General features: G+C 32.5%; 2 protein-coding genes across 5 annotated transcripts; both read left to right on the top strand.

The window, feature by feature from the left end:
• The first annotated feature begins 1,782 nt into the window (after positions 1-1,782).
• LOC126842816 (facilitated trehalose transporter Tret1-like) lies at positions 1,783-19,997 on the top strand. Of its 4 annotated transcripts, none has more exons than XM_050579988.1 (6): positions 1,783-1,928; positions 15,745-16,110; positions 16,512-16,768; positions 17,212-17,427; positions 18,691-18,945; positions 19,532-19,997. In XM_050579988.1, exons 1-6 carry the CDS (start codon positions 1,856-1,858, stop codon positions 19,751-19,753), a joined length of 1,389 nt encoding a protein of 462 aa, XP_050435945.1. In that variant the 5' UTR covers positions 1,783-1,855; the 3' UTR covers positions 19,754-19,997. The 4 variants fall into 4 exon arrangements, with proteins under 4 accessions (XP_050435945.1, XP_050435942.1, XP_050435943.1 ...); XM_050579985.1 differs by lacking the exons at positions 15,745-16,110; positions 16,512-16,768; positions 17,212-17,427; positions 18,691-18,945; positions 19,532-19,997 and adding exons at positions 3,699-4,067; positions 4,202-4,458; positions 4,526-4,741; positions 6,075-6,329; positions 6,410-6,755 and having other exon boundaries at positions 1,793-1,928; XM_050579986.1 differs by lacking the exons at positions 1,783-1,928; positions 15,745-16,110; positions 16,512-16,768; ... (1 more) ...; positions 18,691-18,945; positions 19,532-19,997 and adding exons at positions 2,914-3,089; positions 3,699-4,067; positions 4,202-4,458; ... (1 more) ...; positions 6,075-6,329; positions 6,410-6,755.
• LOC126842817 (facilitated trehalose transporter Tret1-like) lies at positions 9,840-14,116 on the top strand. The gene is made up of 6 exons (XM_050579990.1): positions 9,840-10,117; positions 10,323-10,691; positions 10,850-11,106; positions 11,175-11,390; positions 11,715-11,969; positions 12,055-14,116. Exons 1-6 carry the CDS (start codon positions 10,069-10,071, stop codon positions 12,298-12,300), a joined length of 1,392 nt encoding a protein of 463 aa, XP_050435947.1. The 5' UTR covers positions 9,840-10,068; the 3' UTR covers positions 12,301-14,116.
• Positions 19,998-24,044: the final 4,047 nt, after the last annotated feature.

Here is a 24,044-nt window from a genome sequence, read left to right as displayed (position 1 = left end):
TTTACCACTTTATTTTTTATATGCAACAAAGTATTTTGTATTCAATATTTTATAGTTTTAATTTCCCATAATTATAAAAGCTAGTATTTATTGGAGATTACCAAAAAAATACTTTTTGTTCATTGATATATTACATCTATGAGATGTCCAAATTAAATGGAAACCATAAATATCTTATTAGAAAATAGCTAATATTAGTTTCTAATAGTTGTTATACTTAGTTTAAAAGTTATACTATTAGCAATCATTTTTTTTTTTAGTGAAGTTTTATGACGATATCAATTTACACCTTTTTCTACATTGGAACTCTGTATGTTATTTTTTCAATCGCCACCGTAATTATACAGCAGGTAGAGTATAAAAACAAAAAGCATAATCATAAAACTAAGATCAAATAAGAATGCGAGTAATTGGAAACTGTCCACTTACATTGAACAATTAGTATTACAATAAACTATACAGGAAGAACTTATGGATAATAACATACTAATCTAGTGCTTAATATGTTTCTATTTGGCATAGTGTGTGAGTTAGCAATTATTGGCCAATGTATACCTTTTCCACTGTGAATAGTGTTACACTGTTGTAGTTCTGTTACGCTTACGTTGAATTTTTTGCGATTAAAGTTGTTAAACAAAATGAAGATCAATACAAGTCAGTTGTATATTCTGCATCAGCAGGTTTGTATAAAATATAATTTTTTTGTTGTATAAAATACATTTGAATAAACTAATAAAGATTCAAGATGTAATATATATACATGTTTGATTTCTTAAATCAAACAGTTGTTATTAAAAAAAAGGGTATAACAATTGTTTTGGTCATTAATACGCTATTACCAATTTCCTTGTCAGAAAATCGTCTCTAATACTTAATTGTTTTTATCGTTGAACGAAACCATAGTGAAAACTATTTATCTTTCTAGGAAGGTTTAGAGCCATATTTGAAGTCTTAACGGTCTTCGGCATCCTATTTTATTTATAAATGTAATATAAATTGAGTGTTTGAAGTGACCTTCGTAGTTCGCACGGAAAAACGAAAAAATGGTTTGTAAGCATGCAAAAATTTTTGAGCGGTACAAAATCGATCATTTGTTGGTATCATGTAAGCATGTTTGTTTGTTATTGTCCCATAGACAAGTCTCGTTCACATAGTATTGTAACGCAATCAATTTGCAGTCCATAATAAAAGTATTTGATATTAAAGTATTTTGGAATGCGTTCAATTAAAATGAAAAAAAATCGCTCACAATCAGTTGTTATCGTTTGAACATTTTTTTTTTAAATGTTGTTTTTCCATTTTATAATTTCTTATCATCACACAATATTAAACTGATGCGTACAGAAAGGCGTGAACAAAGAAACGAGTACCGTTTGGAGAAAATATGTGCAAAGATAGAGGATTTGGCTGGCCTATCCCATTTGTATACAGGATAAGGCGAAGAACAAGAAGTGTCCTCTCATTCGGGCACTGAATTAATTATACTACGAATGCAACCGATTAATCGCGTCGATAGAAAAACAATATTAAATACTATAACGGTCTTTAAGAGTATCAAATACTAAGTAACCTACTAGAATAACAGTGACTTTCGACGATCACAATTAAGGTCACGCCTTGGGAACATTAGCCATACTAAAGCGCACACAATAGCGGTTAATTTTCGGAAACGACATTTTTACATATTTTACCGGCCGGTCCGTCGCGCCAAACAAAACGGCCAATTGCGGCGAAAAACGGTCTGCTAGCCGTACACATAGTGATTGTAAGTCGGCCGGGCGAAAAATATAATTATTTATATTTGCACACACACAAACAGTCCAGGCGTGTGTGCAATCCCGTATACAAGCGACCGATGAGCAAGATAAGTCAGAACATGATTTACAAAATGAGAAGCAAATCTCCCCAGATCTTGTACGCCGTTTCAGGTTAGTAACACCTCAGTAATCGCACCATAACAACAGAAACAATATCATACTCACCCGATAAAAGACTTGTGCAACATTACAAAAGTGATTTACACTCTAAATTATTAGTTTTTTCATTGCGAACTACACCATGATAAATGCGAACTCGGTAAATGTCAAGTACGGCTTTATTATTTTTAACGTTCGTAGAACATTATTTATTATATACATATTTTGAAAAAAAAAAATATTATAAAAGATTACTGACAAAAGTCTTTACGATAACACACAAAAGGTTAAACTTGAATTTAAACTTGAAGTATGCGTAATGTCATACCAAAAACATTCAAAAGTAAAATTTATCAATAAAACAATAGCGGCTTTGATAATCATAGGTTTCCAAATTCACTAATTTTTTATTCTGTCATATTACACATTCTTACCTTGACTATTCTTTTGTTGCCATAACAACTATACTCCGCGCCACGAGAGAAGTAGAGTGGTTTGTAATTAGGTAAACGTAAAAAAATTGTATTATTAATTTTGTAAAACTGTATTTTTTATTTATAATTATATAATTTAAATTTCACATTATTATAAAAGATAGTTGGTAATATCCAAAAAATACTTTTTGTTAATTAGTACATTACAACTATAGGATGTTCGAGTTACATGCAAACAATAAATATCTTCTTGGAATAAATTTAATATTAGTTTCTTAGTTACACTTAGTTTAATAGTCATAACTAATAAAAATCATTTTTTTATGGGAAATTTATGAATACATCATATTACACCTTTTTTACCTTGGGATATTGGTATGGTACTCTGTATGTTATTTTCCAATCACTACTGTAGGCATAATATAAAATCAAAAAACATAATCATAAAATGCGAGTAATTTGAAACAGTCAACTTATCAAGACGCTTTAGATAATATTATAATTAATTCTACAGAAAGAACTTATGGATGATAACATATTAATCTAGTGCTTATTATGCCTCTACGTGGCTTAGTGTGTGAGTTGACAATTAGGGGCCAATGTATACCTTTTCCACTGTGAATAGTGTTAAGCCGTTGTAGTTCTGTTGCGCTTACGTTGAATTTGTTGCAATTGAAGTTGTTAAACAAAATGAGTATCAATACAAGTCAGTTGCGACAAGTATACGCTGCGACAGCAGGTTTGTAAAAAGTTCATTTTATAAAAAATAATATAGAAAAAAATTGAAACATTTAGCAATTAACTACAATACATTTGCCTAAACTGATTGATAATCAAGATGTAATTTATATATACATGTTGGATTTCAAACAATTCAGTAACTAAGTCTTGGGGTGATGACAGCAAAAAAAATGTTTGTTCTTAATCTTAATTATGACCCTGCTACAATAGCAGTGATAACAACTACATACAGTCTTCCAAATGTTGTAAACTAGTATGTAAAAAATATTTTAAAAGTTAGTTTTGGCATAAGATTGAAATAATTAAAATAACTCAACAACACTTAATTGGTAAATTAATTTTCGAAGAGATTTAAAAGAGTTCTAAAACCTAGAGGAGGAGGAGGTTGAAGGCTATCACCCGCTTATTAGTAAAAACGTGTTAAAAAACAAAATGTCACTTATACCATTTCGGTTCTCATCGCTTCTATAAGAATTTTACATTATGTTACTGGTAGAACTGTAACCATACAACATATCGGTATGGGATCGCTTGATTTTGTTAAAAGTAAAAAAGAGATATTTCCAGGGATTTATTAACGCCTAATTTGTGTTAAAAATATTTACAGCTACTTTGGGAGCCATGCTTATGGGAATGGTCATTGGATGGTCGTCGCCCGCTGTTGGATTTCTGGAATCTGGAAACTTCTATTCTCCATTTCCCGTTACTAAAGACGACACACAGATTTACGGATCGATTTTCGGCATAGGCGCGACAATCGGTGCTCTGCCTGCCGGCTCAGTAGCTAATATTATAGGACGTTGCATGAGTATGGTAGTTTTCGAAATCATCTTTATCGTCGGTTGGATATGCTTGGCCATTCCTAGAGGCGTGTGGATGCTGAACTTAGGTAGAACGCTTCAAGGGATTGGCGCTGGAGCTTTGTGCGCAGTCATACCTATGTATGTCGGTGAAATTTCAGAGCCTAATATAAGAGGTAAAACAATTTTTTTGGTCAATAATACCACGTCTCATTAACCCTACACAGGCTGTTTATACACTACACCGATTTCAATGACAGCTAATCGTCTCTAATACTTAATTGTTTTTGAAAAGTATTTATCTTTCCAGGAAGGTTAGGAGCCATTTTTGAAGTCTTATCGGTTTTCGGAGTTCTATACGTATACATAGTTGGAGCGTACTTCAATTATATGACGTTCTGTGCACTCTGTGGTATATGGTCGTTGATCCATTTGATTGGCGTTCTATTTATACCCGAATCGCCGTATTACTACCTGAGCAATGACATGGAAGAAAAGGCTAGTCTATCGTTGAAAAAACTTCGAAGAGAAAACGCTGACACTGCACGAGAACTAGACGAGATTAAAGTAAGCCGTTATTACGTAAGGAAAATATAGTTTACAAATAAATAAATGTATAAAACTTTATCTCTAGAAAGCCATCTCAGATGAAAAATCTAATCATTACACTTTCAGCCAAGTGATTTCCAGCGCCGTAAACCGAAAGTCTTTGTTCATCGGAATAAGTTGTATGTTCTTCCAGCAGGCCTGCGGCTGTAGCGTGACGTTATTTTACATGAACGACATATTCGCATCGACCGGCAGCGCTATAGATCCTAATACGGCGGCTATCATCGTTGGTTTTGTTATGGTAGGATTTGTTTTCAATAATGCTATTCTTATTCGGTGTTGGTGAGTTGCGGCCCAATCCCTAAATCAAGTACGAGTTGCGGCCCGGGTTTATGAGAGGGACGTATGAGTTGCGGCCACATAATAATAACCACTTTATATCAGCTTATTAGCGTTACCCAAGAGACACCACGGGGAGGTTGGCTGAGTTGTCTGCCAAAAATCTGTCTTTTGGTCAAGTTTGGTCATTTTATTTGCCAATGAGCGTTCCGTCGTTGTCATTTTAGTTTTTTTTATATTATTGAGAGAATTTAAAACTTAAAATGTTGACTAATTCAAACTGTCCGATCTCTTTGTTTTCTAGCTTTGACATTTGTTTTCTAATAAACGCTTCTTTCTCGCACAGTTTCTTAATAATTTACTTCTAAATTTTATATACGTTTCAGATTGAATTTCGAGTAGCATATCAAAGAAGTTATAAATAATTGGATGGCTAGTATAGAATGAACCGTTTAATTTTAAATGAAAACTTTCACAGCTGTTTGTGGTACGGTTGCAGCTGGCAGTAAACTATGCCCAAATATTGGGGGAACGTTGCGTCTGGTGAAATGTAGTTAAACTAATTAAATCCTATAAGATATTGAGTGGATCTCTTTAAAAAAATCATCCTGTATAACTAAATTGGCGATAAAAGTTTTAAGATAAAAAAGGTTGCACGGGCCGCAACTCGTACGTCCATCGAAAATTGCCGGGCCGCAATTCACCGGTCTCCAACATTGTAAACAACACCTCGGGCCGCAACTGACCTACAGCCTTCTTATTGTCCATACTTCTCAAAACACGAATGAAAATAGGTCGAGATTATAGGAATGTTCTAAGCCTAGAGGACGACAAAGCACGAAAGGTAATGCTGGACTTGCTCTTATTGAGAAGTTGGATGGAAGAAATTTGAGGTAGATGTATGTTCAGAAATATACTAGTACAGCAGGTCATAAATAATAATTATTTATGACTTTCATTCTAATTATTACAATGAAACATACTTTTCTATTTTGGGGAAATTCACTGTTTAAACTTGGATATCATAAAATTTAGCTTAAAAACGACAATAAATCCTATTGTAAATGTAATGCTGGACTTGATGTGAAAGAGACGTTGGATGGAAGAAATTAGAGGTAGATGAATGTCCAGAAATTCTAGTACAGCAGGTCCTAGCTAAATAGAAAAGACTTTTCTTTCTTGGTGGGATTTTTTAATTCAAATTTAATTTAAAACACAAAATTTAGCTTTAAAGTGACAATTGTGAGTCTGTCTACAAATAAATAAATACTCCATCATTATTCTTTACATTATAGTTTTTCATGACGTTTGTGACAATGGCGCTGTTAGATAAAGCCGGTCGCAAGATATTACTCGTGATTTCGGCTTGCTTGATGGGTGCTAGTCACATGTGTTTGGGCATATATTATTTAATTTACAAGAACAGCCCGGAGGCGGCCAAGTCGATAACTTGGCTTCCGCTTTTATCCCTCGCAGTCTATGTAACGGGATATTCCACGGGCTTTGGCGCTGTACCTTGGGTGGTGATGGGAGAGATTTTCTCCAACGAAGTAAGTGCATTCGAACTTTTTTATAACGTTTCCATTAGCAGAGATAGATTTATAACATTGTCGATTCTTTTAATTTTCAGCTGAAACCTTACGGCACAGGCATTGCCACCGCCATGAATTGGATATTGGTATTTTTTACTACATACATATCTAAAAATTGGGTCAGGTGGGTAGGCAATGACGGTATGTTTTTCACCTTCAGTGGCTTTTGCATATTAGGAGCCCTATTCGCTTTGCTGATCATGCCCGAAACCAAAAACAGGAGCTTGGCCGAAATTCAGTTGGATCTAATGGGTGAAAAGAAACAGTTAGATAATTTAACTTAAAACAAAAATGAATAGTAAATAAGTTTTTTCATCGCACATTGTTCTCATCATTTAACTTGGTCAAAATGATGCATATTTTATGGAAATGTTTATCATACTTTTATGAGTATATTTTTAATCTTGGTTTTCTAAATAAAAACATAACCGTTTTTTAGACATTGTTTCATAATTCATTTTGTAAACTACATTGACATCAAGATTTTGGGACAAAACTAAAATAAAGTGTTTTCTCGCTTAATCTAAATCTGGCCACCGATTAGTCTCTTGCATTTGTCTATTGTAGTTGCAGTCATCTCCAAAATTGTAAGCAACCTACAAAACAATAATTCGATTTTACTAATATATTTAAGAAACAGAACTCTTATAGCACCTATTGATAAGTTTACCACAATTGTGTGAATTATTTTCAGAAAAATCTTTTGAAGTACAAATAAAGATAATTTGTACGTTTAATAATTAGTTTATGTTATATTTATTACAACTTATCATTATTTCAAGGATATGTAGGATTTTAAGTGTAAGCTAAATGTAGATAACACAATGTTTTGTAATTGATTTTTATTACATTGTTGTGCATTATGTAGTTTGTAATTTAGTAACAGAGATAGTCGAAAAAAATATTGTTAGTATGCACGGAAGAATGAAAAGATCATCGAAAACCTTACACAGAGTGTTAAACAAGTTTAGAAACCTTTGATTTTATAGCCACTTTTTATTTCTTAATAATTTTGACTTTTGTTATTTGTATGTTATTAGGTATAGCTTTACGCACATTCAAAGTCAAAATCTAAAGTTCAATCTTTTATAGTTTGCGCATGCGCACTATCAACTATTGCAAGTCAATCGGGGACTCTAATAATTCATTTCTAAGAATTACTTATAATTCGATTCGATTAATTAAAATGTAATAAAACAATTTTTTCCTACCAAAAGACATTTTTGTATGACACAATATAGATTTACCAAAAAAATACATAAATTAAAATAAGTAACATAAGTAGATAAAACAAGTTAACCAACAACGATAACGTCCAAATATTTTTTTTATCATATTATATTTTGCCATAAACTACAATATAAAGCAAATAATAATTTTTATATACAACTTTAGTGAATAACATGAAATAAAAAAAGTATATAATCTGATTAAAATATCAAATATAATAATTTAATTTTTTAATTTCTTATCAAGCCTATCGTAAGTTTCTGTATTACCTAAAATATTTTACCTCTCCTATGTAAATCTATATTTATTAATACAAATGATCATTTTCATTAAGTTTAAGTTGAAAAAAAAACATTACAAATACAATTAATTTTTATAATTACCATTAATCATGCGGTATGATCATGCAATTCAGGAATTTTTCTGTACAACTAAATAGTTATTTTTTTTAAATGTACATACAATTTTTTAAAATAATAATATGAAGGAACAGTTTAAATGATAACATCATAAATATATATTTGTTTAATTGAAAGGAAGGGGGTCCTTCAATTTATAAAATGCATTTGTATAATAATTTATTAATAATAATTTGAAATTATACTAAAATCTACAATCATGTTAACATATAAAAAAAAAGTAACTTCAATATTATTCATTAAAATATACAACTTCATAACAAATCGTCGTTTATGATAAATTTGATAGTAATAGCTGTAAAAAATAAAACCAATTATTAGTAAGTAGGTACTTAACAATATACTGAATTCATATTTAATTTGTAAATTAAAGACGTTAGAAGTTAGATACCAATCGGATATTCTTATAAAATATAATTACAAAACAATTTTACTTATATTAGGTCTTAAATTAAATTCTTAAAATAATATTATTAATTAATCACTAAAGGTTATTATTGTAATAATTAAATATTATCAGAGTAAAAGTAAAAATTAAATTCAATAAAATACATCCATAAAACTTAGTTTCATTTTGATGCAATAGAAAAATTCAAAACTTACTATTTAAATGAATAACTCGTTCCATTTTGAAAACAAAAATATTCACATACAAATTAAAAATAAGACTTCCTTTTTTTTTGTCCGCGGTGGAGGAAAATTTTACTAAAAATGATTTTCTTAAACTTTTAAATTTATTTATTTTAGTTTTTAAATCTATACAAATTATTTATAGTTATAGTAATATTATAAACTATAAATAGTTAAAATTAAGTAAAAAAATAATATAAATTATTAATACCTAAACTAATAAGTTAAATATTATTAAAATAAATATCCTAGTAGATGAGTAAAATGTAAAGTCTAATCACAATATTATAAAACAATATTTTGTATTATCCATGATCATAAAACATTTACTTGTCAAATATTTTTTATAATTCATTATATTGTATAATATAAATAAAAGTAAAATGTGTACAGCTATTCAAAATGAATAAATAAATATGAAAACTATATTGTATTAAAATAAAATATTGAATCCGAAAATGTTGTCTAATAATAATGGTACTATGTAAGGTGAATCTACTAATATCATAGCAGGTCAGCATTCAACAATGCCCTACGTACCTTTCGGTAATCTCGCAACGACTATAATTAATAATCGATATAATGACGATTTTAACATGAAAAATTAAAGTTTCAAATGTAATCTCGACGCCGCCGCAACCAGAAGAAGCACTCAGAGTTGTCGAAATTTGTAATTTTTAAACAAATATATCACAAAGCTATTTGGCGTAAATCTAAATTATGGCCAATTTACTATAGAAAATAATGATCAGTATCAATGAAATAATAGCGGCTATGAAAATTAAAGGTTTCCAAACTCACCCATTTTTGTATTCTGTCACTTTGCACTTTCTGATTACCTATGATATTTCATTTGTTGCCACAACAACAAGAGTGACTTGTATTTAATTAAATGTAAGAGAAAATTGCATTATTAATTGTGTAACAATGTATTTTCAATTTATAATTATTTGTTAATTAGTATATAGAATGTTAAAGTTAAGTGGAAACAATAAATCACTTACTATTATTAGTTTCTGACACTTGTTAGTTTAAAAATTATTACTATTAAAGATCTTTTTTTTCTTGCAAATTATATGACATTAATATACACTTTTCTTAAGATATTTAAAGATATAGTACTCCGTGTGTTATTTTTTCAATCACCACCACGACCGTAGTTAGACAATAGGTATGATGCGAGTAATTTAAAACTGTCAACTTGTAAAAAAGCTTTAGATAGTATTATGATTAACTTTACAAAGGAACATATGAATGATAACATAACTAATCTAGTGCTTATTGTATTTATATTTGGCTTAGAGTGTGAGTTGGCATGTATTGGCCAATGTATACCTTATCCACTGTGAATTCTGTCAAACCGCTGTAGTTCTGTTGCGCTTACGTTGAATTTGTTGCGATTAAAGTTGTTAAACAAAATGAAGATCAATACAAGTCATTTGCGACAAGTATACGCTGCGACAGTAGGTTTGTAAATAGTTTAACTTTTAGAAAATAATATTAAAAAATAAGTGAAACATTAAATATTTAACTAGAATAAATTTGTCTAAACTAATTATGATTCATGGTGTAATTTATTACATGTTTAATTTCTAAAATTAAATAATTGATATTAAAAACTGATATATCCAGAGATTAATTATCGCTTAATTTGTATTAATAACATTTACAGCTACTTTAGGGGCCATGCTTATGGGAATGGTCATTGGATGGTCGTCGCCCGCTGTTGGATTTCTGGAATCTGGAAACTTCTATTCTCCATTTCCGGTGTCTAAAGCCGACACACAGATTTACGGGTCGGTTTTCGGCATAGGCGCGACAATCGGTGCTCTGCCTGCCGGCTCAGTAGCTAATATTATAGGACGCTGCATGAGCATGGTGGTTTTCGAAATCATCTTTATCGTCGGTTGGATATGCTTGGCCATTCCTAGAGGCGTGTGGATGCTAAACTTAGGTAGAACGCTTCAAGGGATTGGCGCTGGAGCTTTGTGCGCTGTCATACCTATGTATGTCGGTGAAATTTCAGAGCCTAATATAAGAGGTAAAACAATTTTTTTGGCAATAATACCCGATTTCATTAACCCTACACAGGCTGGTTATACACTACACCGATTCCGTTGACAGCTAATCGTCTCTAATACTTAATTGTTACTTAGTGTTGTTGAACGAAACCATAGTAAAAACTATTTATCTTTCTAGGAAGGTTAGGAGCCATATTTGAAGTGTTAGCGGTCTTCGGAGTTCTATACGTATACATAGTTGGAGCGTACTTCAATTATATGACGTTCTGTGCACTCTGTGGAGTATGGTCGTTGATCCATTTAATTGGCGTGCTATTAATACCCGAATCGCCATATTACTACCTGAGTAATCACATGGAAGGAAAGGCTAGAATGTCGTTGAAAAAACTTCGAGGTGGAATCGTCGACACTTCACGCGAACTAGACGAGATTAAAGTAAGCCGTTATTACCGAAGAGAATATAGTTTTTACAAATTAATAACCGTACATCCCCTTATCTCTAGAAAGCCATCGCAGATGAAAACTCCAAGGAATACACTTTCAGTCAAGTGATTTCCAGCGCCGTAAACCGAAAGTCTTTGTTCATCGGAATTGGTTGCATGTTCTTCCAGCAGACCTGCGGCTGTAGTGTGGTGATATTTTACATGAACGATATATTCGCATCAACCGGCAGCGATATGGATCCCAATACGGCGGCTATCATCGTTGGTTTTGTTATGGTAGGATTTTTTTTCGATAATGCTATTCTTATTGTCCATACTTCTCAAAACACGAATGAAAATAGGTCGAGATTATAGGAATGTTCTAAGCCTAGAAGACGGCGAAGCAGGAAACGTAATGCTGGACTTGATGTGAAAGAGACGTTGAATGGAAGAAATGAGAGGTAGATGAATGGCCAGAAAGATATGTCATAAATAATTAGACTAAAAATAAAAAAGGCTTTTTTTCTCGGTGGGATTTTTTTAATTCAAAATTATTTCAAAACAAAATTTACCATTAAATTTCTGTCCATAAATCACAAATGTTCCTTGATTACATTGCAGTTTTCCATGACGCTGGTGACAATGGCGCTGTTAGATAAAGCCGGTCGCAGGATATTACTTGTGATTTCGGCTTGTGTGATGGCTGCAAGTTACATGTGTTTGGGCATGTATTATATAATATACAGGAACAGCCCAGATACGGCCCAGTCATTAAGTTGGCTTCCGCTTTTATCCATTGCTGTCTACATAATGGGATATTCCACGGGTTTCGGCGCAGTACCTTGGGTGGTGATGGGAGAGATTTTCTCCAACGAAGCAAGTGCACTCGAGCTGTTATTATTTATAACGTTTCCATTAGCAGAGATAGATTTATAACATTGTCAATTTTGTTAATTTTCAGCTGAAACCTTACGGCGCCGGCATTGCCACCGGTATTAATTGGATATTGGTATTTTTTATTACATACATATCCAAAAATTTGTCTAGGTGGGTAGGCAATGACGGTATGTTTTTTACCTTCAGTGGCTTTTGCTTGTTAGGCGCCCTATTCGCTTTGCTTATCATGCCCGAAACCAAAAACAGGAGCTTGGCCGAAATTCAATCGGATCTAATGGGTGAAAAGAAACAGTTAGATAACCAAACTTAAAACACACATTGTTCTCATCATTTAACTTGGTTAAAATGATGTATAATTTACAGAAATGTTTATCATACTTTTATGAGTTTTTTTTTTATCTGGTTTTTGTAAATAAAAACATAACCGTTTTTTTAGACATTATTTCATAATTCATTTCGTAAACTACATTGTACATCAAGATTTTGGGACAAAAACTAAAATAAAAATTGTCTCGCTTAATCCGAATCCAGTCACAGATTTTTCACTAGCAGTTGTTGAAATCGCCTCCAAATTAACTGCCTGTAAACAACTTATAAAACTATAATCCGATTTTACTAATTCTTTTTAAAAATAACACTTATAGCACTTATTCATAAGTCTACTACAATAATTCTTTAATCTTCTGTCATGTTTTATAAAATTTGCGATTTAGCCTTTCATTGGCTCTTACTTTGCTTATAATATAATTATTATATTTCACATTTGGGTATTGTTAAAGAATTAAAACAAATTGCTTTCGTTGTTTTTAATATATGTTATTACATTTACCGCCATTCCGGTCGTTCACACTTCAGTGAAAATGTTGTGTATTATTTCTGAAGTTACTAAAAACATCCTTATCTATGTTCCAAACGTGTATAAATAGTAAGCGATTTATCTAAAAACATAATTACATTTTAATGTTTCTCAAGGAAATGTTGAAAACACAGGTTACACATGTAGGATATCAGAACATTATAATATATTATTGTCAAATGTTTTGATCATTTTTCATGCATCATATTACATTGTATAAATATGAAATTACTGTTAAGTATATTATGACTGTTAACAATTTATTAATTAATGGGCAGATAGACCTTCCCCGTGTAAGATTATTATTGATTATCGTTTAGGGTATCTTCTTCCACGCAATGATTATTCAAATTTACTCTTACAGTGCCCAGTCAATATTTTCTTTTGTTTTCAATAACAAAACGGCATTTAAAACTGTCTGGTTTGTAGTATTTTGGCGAATGATTTTACATTGTGTTTACACCGATTTTTCGAACCACCGAGTTCTCATTACAATAGCTGTGTCGAAGTACATGTGGTGAGTTTTGGGCGCTCTTTGTTTGCTATATATAATGTACCGTGTACTGTTTTATTTACTCGTCGCTGAATAAGAACAAAGATAATTATTGTTGAAAAACAATACGATTGTTTGGTAGATAATAGAAATGTACCAATGTGTGTGTTTTAAGTGACCTTCGTAGTTCGCACGGAAGAACGAAAAAATGGTTTGTAAGAATGTAACAATTTTTGAACGGTACAAATCGATCATTTGTATCATGTAAGCATGTTTGTTTGTTATTGTCCCATAGACAAGTATCGTTCGCATAGTATTGTAACGCAATGAATTTGCAGTCCAAGTGCTAAAATAAAAGTATTTGGTATTAAAGTATTTTGGAATGCGTTCAATTAAAATGAAAAAAAAATCGCTCACAATTCAGTTGTTATCGTTTGAATATTTTTACTTTTTTAATGTTGTTTTTCCATTTTATAATTTCTTATCATCCCACAATATTAAGCTGATGCGTACTGGGCCTGTTCCATTTTTATGCAGGACAAGGCGAAGAACAAGAAGTGTCCTCTCATTCGGGCACTGAATTAATTATATTACGAATGCAACCGATTAATTGCGTCGATAGAAAAACAATATTAAATATTATTACGGTCTTTAAGTGTATCGAATACTAAGTAACCTACTAGAATAGGTGCAATTATATTAGTTATTAGGTATGCGTTTATAACCCTAACGCAAATCCTCCAAGTATCTCGGCCAATTGGCATCGACATCAGTTATCGGGACAGTTTTTTAATATTATTCTATTGCTATGAATATATTATATACCTGTAACGGTTTGGTCATAGTAGAATACACTATGTTAATATTCATCCGAGTGCATCTCGCACGCGCGTCCCTCGAGGTTTTGTTTTGTTTTTTTTTTTGCAAATATAAAACATTATACTTGAAACATCAATCACACACACACACACACACATAATATTGTAATTATTGATATAATATGCTCGTGTCGATTGTGCCGGGCAAGTCCCCGACCGCGGAGTGTGTCCAAGACGAATGCCAACAGAATTGGCCGTGAATATTATATACCTACGATTATTCTTGTAACAGTGACTTTCGACGACCACAATAAAGGTTACGCCTTGGGAACATTAGCCATACTAAAGCGCACACAATAGCGGTTAATTTTCGGAAACGACATTTTTACATATTTTACCGACCGGTCCGTCGCGCCGAACAAAACGGCCAATTGCGGCGAAAAACGGTCTGCTAGCCGCACACATAGTGATTGTAGGTCGGCCGGGCGAAAAATATAATTATTTATATTTGCACACACACTAACAGTCCAGGCGTGTGTGTAATCCCGTATACAAGCGACCGGTGAGCAAAATAAGTCAGAACATGATTTACAAAATGAGAAGCAAATCTCCCCAGATCTTGTACGCCGTTTCAGGTTAGTAACACCTCAGTAATCGCACCGTAACAATAGCAATAATATCGTACTCACCCGATAAGACGTGTGCAATATTACAAAAGTGATTTACACTCTAAATTATTAGTTTTGTCATTGCGAATTACACCATGATAAATGTGAACTCGGTAAATGTCAAGTACGGCTTTATTATTTTTAACGTTCGTTGAACATTATTTATTATATACCTATATATTTTGAAGAAAAAAAATATTATAAAAGATTACTTATAAAAGTCTTTACGATAACACACAAATTAATAGATAAATAATATGTGTAACCTCAATGAGCGAATAACATTTTTTATATTAAAAACTATTATCTATAATTATGTACTTTCACAGAGGAATGTATTTAAAAGAATAATACATAAGTTTGTTTTCAAATAAATAAAAACTTCTGGTCAGTACATTTTGAATGTATTGGGAAAAACTTGACGCTTAAACAGAAAAAAACAAATGGATTCTAGTAAAAATCTCAAAAAATTAGACGTTTTGTCAATACATTTTATAATTTGACTAACATTACAAATGGTATTTTACAAAGTATTTTATTTAAATATAAACTCCTTCAGGCTCAAGACACTTCAACGAAATATTTGTTAACGTAAATTATAAATGCAAATAGATTACAAATACATAATTTAAATTAAATAAAACAAAACTATACAAGATGTACAGTGCAGTTCAACAGTACTAAAATTAAAAGCACAGTTGTACTTTAACAATGAGCCAAAGTGGCGAGAACGTTTACACGACTGAAAATTACCTATTAACACATTTTAACGAGTTGTTAATTATTCACCCCAGAAAGAAGAATTACTTTTGAATAGAGGTCGTTTTTCATTTCGATCGTCGCTCTTGTTTACTGCCCTATATTTTGCCAATAGATCATTGATTAACAATTGAAATTTGTCAACGATTTCCGATTCTAGCTTCATTGGGCGCATTCGTGATCGGCACGATTCTGGGATGGTCGTCGCCCACACTGCCAATGCTGGAAAGTGGAGAGGCGGTCAGTTTCGAGGTGACATCAGCTGGAGCGGCGACGGCAGGGTCCTTGTTCGGGCTGGGCGCGGTCATCGGAGCGGTGCCAGCGGGTGCCGTGTCATCGGCCTTTGGCCGCAAAGTGTCGCTTTTGGTTAGCGAAGCCCACGTGCTCTTCGGTTGGCTAATGATAGCGTTCCCACAAGCGATGCGCATGCTGTACATCGGCCGGATTCTACAAGGTGTAGGCTGCGGTGCCATGTGCGCGATTATACCCACTTACGTTGGCGAAATAGCCGAAGCCGACATACGAGGTGAGACGCAAAGGTCTAAACCATAAGTCCGTTCAAATGTGTTTGAAACGTTGGCGCAACGAGAGGAGAGCTAAGGAAGTCCAGAACTTCTAAAACTCTCTGAAAGCTCCCTCGGAATTTCATTATAAATGATAAACCTTACTCGGTATAGCCGTGCCCGATTGGTTGCAGACATTTTTTTTTAAAGCCCGGACGAGTTCAGAGGGATTTGAACTTGCCTAGCCACCCCTCTAGTTGCGCTGATGAAACTTTCAAGCACTCGGGGAAATGGCGCTACCGTCGCACAAAATCCGCTGGCGCCAAGTCTGTGTTAGGTTCATCAACCCGCCGTGTATTGTCCGTGATTGACAATTATTGTAAAATATAATATTTAAACGTGTTTAACCTGTCCGTACTCGCAGGCTTTCTCGGCGGCATGTATCAGTTGTTCATCGTCTCCGGCATTTTCTACTCATACGTGCTCGGCAACGTGTTGACTTACAGCCAGTTGAACTTTGCGTGCGCCATGTGGATGTTCGTGCACATCATAGCCGTGGTTTACATGCCGGAGTCGCCATACTATTTCATCCGGGCCGGCAAGACGGAGAAAGCCAGCGATCAACTGGCCAGACTCCGCAAGTACGGGCACGACTTTCAAGCTGAACTCAAGGAAATACAGGTGAGCCGCCAAGACCGACACTCCGAATTGTACACTCTAAAGCGATCTGCCTCTCTCTTTTTGTCTTCAACCCCAAGCTCATTAAACTTCGATTAGACAGTCGTCTTCTTTAGCAGTAAAACGACTAGATGGCCAATTCGCGATCGTGGCCGTACTTGTACGCCTTTGCAGTCTTTAGCTGGAGCCTGGACCTCATTTAATTCAAACCTAACCTGTTTTCGTTTTTGATTCTCGTGTATTGTATACTTTTGTGTTATTAATGTAAATATCTATATAAAAAGTATTTTTATTATTGCGTCCTTGTAGTTTAAATGTAATGTGACCCCCAACAGCCACGCAGATGCTGAGAGTACAATACAATGTATATAAACGGCCAGGCAGTCGACGAACGATAATGGGTCCAATATTATGAAATTCAATGCGATTTCCTGTACTGTTCATAGACATTCGTGGATGACGAACAAAAGAACCAATACACTGCCCGCGAAGTGTTAGAAAAAGACGTGAATCGCAAAGCACTGATAATAGGAGTGGGTTGCATGTTTTTCCAGCAATTGTCCGGCATCAACGTGCTCATCTTCTACCTAAAGCATATATTCGAGAGCTCCGGCAGCAACATCAGTCCCGCATTGTCCACAACTATCGTGGGCGTAACCCAGGTAAACGACAGCAGACCTCACCTAAATCTTACAATGGCACGGCGTTGTGCGTAGGCAATTCAAGTACTTATACGTTCTCACAACAATTGCAATACATAGGTACCGCCTAGGTGTAATGCCCAAACAGTACCAAACTTACATTATTTTTTTCCATTTTATGCAATAATTATACCAAAATTCAGTTAAGAAAATCTAGTATTTTCATATCTCAAAACACTATCACTTGAACTCACTAAGGCAATCGCTTGTCCACAAATCGCATTGATGCGACAGTACGGTTTAATGCATTACTTGAACGTTAAAAATGAGCCATAAAAAAGTTGAAATGAACGACCACAACTTTGTACTCATTATTCGCGTTTTCTATCTAAATTTACTTGTTTTTTTATTGAAATAAATTTAAAATTTGGTTACTAATTATTCCCAATTGGCGTTTGACATTGTACCGCACAGGATACATACAAAATATGGGAAACGATTAAATGCAACATAATGAATGAAAACTTATTTTATTTGGCGAACATGTCCTTGCATTATCAAATTACTTTAATTACTTTCATACAATGATTGTACGAATATGTATAATTTATTTATATAATTGTATAATTCATAAATGTTGTTATTTCCTATGAATTGTCCATAATATCACTCAAACGTAAATTTTATAATATTGTAAACAACATTAATAAATCAGTTATTAAAAATTGTTTCAAAGGAAGTCACATAATATAATATAGATGAACAAATTACAGACAGTTTTCTATTAACTGAAAAAAATCACTTAAAACCAAAAAAACTAATATGCACTGTATTTAAATACTAACGAAAAATCTACATTGGTGTCTTTACATTTTTTATGAATATATTTATAAATAGTTGTTTAAGATAATTTTCGTTTTTGAAAATATTTCTACCAGACGCACGTTTATTATTTGATTTGATTTTTTCTTTTATGCATATTTTAATGTTGAACGTTTAACTAAAGAGATGAAAGAAAACTGGAAGTAGTTGAAATGAAAATGCATGATGGATCTTGGATGTGTGCGGAGTGATGTATATAAATATACATAACAAACATCACATTATTTTAAAAGCTTAAAAGTGCTTAATTGCTTTAAAAAAATGTTCAATACTGACTTAAATTATTTTTAAAACATCAAGCAAATATTTTACCTTACAATCACAGTTTAAATTTAAATTTTAACTTCTAACTATATATAATACACATATGTATAATTTTAATTCGATTAAATTTCTTTATAGGTCGTCATGACATTCGTAGCGATGCTTGTAACGGACAAGTGGGGCAGACGAACGTTAATGATCTACTCGATGACGTCGATGGGCATAAGTTTCATGGCCTTGTCTTATTATTACTTTGTGAAAACTCACAATTTCAAAATTGCAGATTCTTTGAGTTGGTTACCGTTGGCGGCAATCATTGTCTATATCGCCATGTTTTCTGTCGGCTGTGGACCCTTACCGTTTGTCATCATAGGAGAGATATTCTCTTCTGAAGTTAGTAAAGTATTAAAAAGACCAAGTGTTTTTTTTTTTCCATTAACGAACAGATATAATCTAATTAATTTACCATAACTTTTATGTGTATTGCAAACTCTTTTATTGGTGGTACCAATAGTACGAACCATGGTTTAGTATATTGCTTTGAAACTTCAAATAGTACATACACATGAGGGCCAGGTGAAATAAATAGGATAATAAATTCACCTTTTATTGTTATAGGTACAACCAAAGGTGTTTATGGCTTAAGTGATACTGTGCATAATACATTTTTATGCGAAATTAAAAAAGTTTTAATTAAAATTCAAAAAGTTTTAATTAAAGTTCAAAAATATTGATTGCTTGTATTAAAAAACTGTAGTTGCCTGGTTTATTTACAGCCGTGTACTTTAATTAATCACAAAATGATTCGGTGTTTTCCTGGAACTACCCTTATGAGAAAGGAAATGATAAGTCTTAAAAATAAATTAGTGTTTTAGAATGTTAAAAAACCCGAATTGGGAAATATTTTCTGTTTTAATTACAGACTAAAATATTAAAATATTATACTTAATATTAACCATAATCAAACGTGTGTTTGCAGCTTAAATCCCTTGGTACGGGCATAGCCACTGCTACCAACTGGATATTAGTATGGCTAGTCACGTGCTTGTCCACTCCTTTGGACACATTGATCGGACCTAGTGGCGCTTTTTTCGTTTACTCGGGATTTTGTTTTTTGGGCATGTTGTTCGTGGTCAACCGAGTACCGGAAACGAAAAACCGATCTCTGGCCGAAATCCAATCAGACTTGGAGAAGTACTGATCAAGTCCAAACCGGTGATACGAGCCATTTTATCATCAAAGCGCGTATATAAAACAAATTCAATGTACATAAACACCGTTATAATTAACGAAATTGTAATTAAGTATAAGTATTTTTCGATTATTACAATTATTTATATAGCTGTAAGTTTTAGGAAAAAATCACATAATTATTAAAATCCATGTATTTATTGATACAGTAAGTAGCCATTTATCCAGCGCCATTAAGTATCATTACCATTATTATTAGTACGTTTACAAATATTAAAAAAAAATGTATTTAATGTTATACCTCAATAATTGTAAACTAATTTCGATTCAATTTTTTTTTTATCTGTTTTATTTGTAAAACAAAAATAACGCTGTTTTTGTTAAGTATGCAATTTTTTTAATTACATTTCAGATACCCTAATATATTATATGTCTAAAATTCATATTGAATATAATTTTAATATTATACTTTGTTGATGAATTGTAATGATGTAGTTAAATAATTGGTTTCTCGCTATTAATTCATATCGAGTCAATCAAAAAGTTAACTTTACTGTCCGTGTTACTATTCTTCTACATGATACGTACAATTATATAGAAGAAAAATTAAACGAGAATGGACTGAGATAGTTAGGGTACGTTAGAAAAAGCTACATTTTTTCCAAGTAAAAAGATAGGGGGCTTTTTTAAATAAAGACATGGAGATATTGTGTGTAGCAGTTAGGATATGGTGAAGTGTTGATCCGGTGGGTTGACTCGTAGAGGATAAAGCAAAAACGAAAAAAGCAGTAGTTTATATTATAATAATATCAAGATGTATTTATCCTAATAAAATTGTAATATTCTGTATAAATAATAAGTTTTAATCAAATAGATTAGCTTTAAAAAATGTAATAAAATGTGCCTTTGTATATAAGGATTTATAATTGCTGGAGGGTGTTTTTCCTTTCTTTTTGCTACAGGATACTTGGCAGATGAAACATTATTAATGAAGTCCTGAGTAATAAATACAAATGTTTAAATTATGCATCATCATTTGTAACAATGTATATATTTTCTTTTAATTATGAAATATAGTGTAAATAGTTTAGTTTATTTTAAGTGCTTTATAATAAAAGTCATTGAGAAAAAATATTCACGACGACTTTTATTTTTGCTGTCATTTAATTTAATTACATTTTTTTTTTTGTATATTTTTAGACATTTCTGATCTTAGTGAGTATCTAAACTCTGTACTTGTATAATTAACGTTTAAATAGTTAAAACGGTTGGATAAAAATAAATTATGTAAATATTACATTACTATTTAAAACGTTTTAAAAGTTTTTCTTGAATCCTAAAAGCGCAACAGTATTTATATTTATATAGCGAATAACATATAATAATTATCTATATGTATAATGTATAAAGTGGAGTTTGATCGCCGTTTTTTTTTTGTTTATACAACAATAATAACCTTAACACACGATTATAAACACATTTAATGATAATATAGTGTATTTTTATCGTTACTTAATATTTTTTATCATTTAAGCATTTGCGTGCAAGTGTTTTATTTTTTTTAATGATTGCGCGATAATCAGATCAAACTGTTATTGTAAGTTTCGTTTATGTCAAACGCGACTTTTAGAAATTAATTATCAAGAGGAATTATCGTTTTATTTAATGTGTTAACAGTTACATTTTGACTAAAAAAAATTACAGTTATTACAATGTCCACATCACACAGCCGTTTGCGGCGTTCATAATAAAAATCATTTAACGTTTAGCCTGCAATTGCATAATATACGTACTCAAGTTCGCCAGTCGTGGACCTCGAGGTCGTTCAATTGATTCAATTAAGACTTCTAAGTGACTTCACGTTATAAGGGAACGGCCGGCACCGCTTAAATACGACAATTAATAATACATTTTCTTCTTTTTTTTTTTACGAACACTATTAAAATATTTTCACTTTTTTTGCAACGGTTTGCAGTGACGTCCAACTGTGTGTGTGAAAATCTTCATAATGACTAAAAAACATGATCTTGTATTATACACATTGATTAATGAAAACTATAGCTGATTTATCTTATCCGGAAATTTAACGGTATACTTCAGTTTGAAGAAAGAAATCGTCTAATTCGATAACGTAGCCGTATGTCAGTTCAGTAAGATGGCTGACTGCGGCAGAAAAAGGCAGGGACATTCTTATTCACGTTTCTATACAACTTGTAGTAAATAATACGGTTGTATCAATTGCAAGAAAATAATAATAATAAAAACAATAATGAAACAACCTCAAGCTCAATTAATATACCTATGTAATTATTGTATTTTTTTAGTAGGTGAAGAACACTGGTAGTCAATATAATAATATAAACAATAAAAACTAAAATATATGGCGCAGCTACAGCTGTATTAATTTTTGCAACAACACAAAATTCACATTTAAAAGAAATATCATCGGTTTGGTACGTTTGCAAATAAACAATACTTAATGTATTGTACATTGCTTTGTTTGATAAACAGTGGAAAACTTATTAGTCTTACAATCGTGTGAGAATTAGGTAAGATTATTATTTTCAATCAACACTATAAGCAGTACTCGAATTGGGGAGGGGGGCGGGGGACTTGGCTTTTTTTTAAAGTAAAACGTTCCCCTCCTTTTATTTTTCCGATTCGAGCACTGATCATAAGTTATAACTATAAGACCGCCGTTGATGTACATGAAGTTGGCCACCCCTACATTATCTTATCAATTCCAAATTAGTGTCAAACTTTTGTTAATTAATTGTAATTTGGTTTTCAGAATTAGTAAATAATTTTTCCAACACAGTTTACCAAAATACTTTTTCGGGGGCCCAAATTCACAGAGCCCCCAAGTTTAACGAATCGAATCCAAACTGGTGTCAACATTTTGTAAATTAATTGAAAATAATTGTAAATCTGGTTTCAACATTTGTAAATAATTATTTTCGGTGTTATAACCAATATACCTACTGTTTTGGGGGACCAAATTCACGGAGCCCCCGACGTACGTGAAGTTGGTCGCCTCGCTTTGTCCGTTCAATCCGGATCTCCGCCAATATTTTGTAACCTATTTGCAACCAATTGCAACCAACTTGAAAACATTTGCAACCTAGTTCCAACCAGGTAAACGTGCTATAAAGTATAATGTGCTATAATTTCTTTATATAAGAGACACAGTAAGTATAATTATTAATTATATATTAAATATTATACAACATTTATACAACCATGAATTATAAAATCGTTTGTAACATTAAGCCTGATATATAATCCTCCTCCATAATCCCTCCATAATTCTCCCTCATCCGCCACCTCCGTAATCCCTCTATAAATCTCCTCCATAATCCCTCCTACCAAACATAACCAAATCAAACCTAAACCAAGCCAAAAATAAACCAAAACCATACGGAAGTCAATCCTAAACTAAAACTATGTCAAGCAGAACTACACCTAAACCAAAAATCCCTCCATAATGTTATAATGACGTCAGCAGTGTGTCACAAAAAGCGACGGGCAAATTTATAGAGGAGGATCATGAAAGGATATAGGGGAGGATTATGGAGAATTATGGAGGAGTAACGTGGAGGGTTTATGGAGGAGGATCATGGAGGTTTATTTATGAATTATAGAGAATCATGAAGGGTTTATGGGGGTGAATCATGGAGGAGAATTATGAATTTTGGAGGATCATGAAAGGATAATGGAGGGATTACGGAGGAGGCGGATGAGGGAGAATTATGGAGGGATTATGGAGGAGGATTATATCAGGCTTAATGTTACAAACGATTTTATAATTCATGGTTGTATAAATGTTGTATAATATTTAATATATAATTAATAATTATAGTTACTGTGTCTCTTATATAAAGAAATTATAGCACATTATACTTTATAGCACGTTTGCCTGGTTTGGAACTAGGTTGCAAATGTTTTCAAGTTGGTTGCAATTGGTTGCAAATAGGTTACAAAATATTGGCGGAGATCCGGATTGAACGGACAAAGCGAGGCGACCAACTCACGTACGTCGGGGGGCTCCGTGAATTTGGTCCCCCAAAACAGTAGGTATATTGGTTATAACACCGAAAATAATTATTTACAAATGTTGAAACCAGATTTACAATTATTTTCAATTAATTTACAAAATGTAAACGGGTGTCACTGTATTGATTTCTTTTTAATGAGTTAAGTTAAGGGTATAATCGGGCGTAAGGTCAGGCCAAGGCCTGTTTGGCTTGCGACCGCTAGTATCGTCCACAATTACAAGATCCACACCGAGTATGGACAACAAT

The sequence above is a fragment of the Adelges cooleyi genome, unplaced genomic scaffold (assembly GCF_023614345.1).
Source record: "Adelges cooleyi isolate 19-005CV unplaced genomic scaffold, UGA_ACOO_1.1 ACOO_flye_CR_arks_rails_tigmint_CR_PRNA_574, whole genome shotgun sequence".
In the NCBI taxonomy this organism is placed as follows: Eukaryota; Metazoa; Arthropoda; class Insecta; order Hemiptera; family Adelgidae; genus Adelges; species Adelges cooleyi.
The sequence above is the reverse complement of the archived record's forward strand: the minus strand, read 5'-3'. Positions and strand labels throughout refer to the sequence as shown.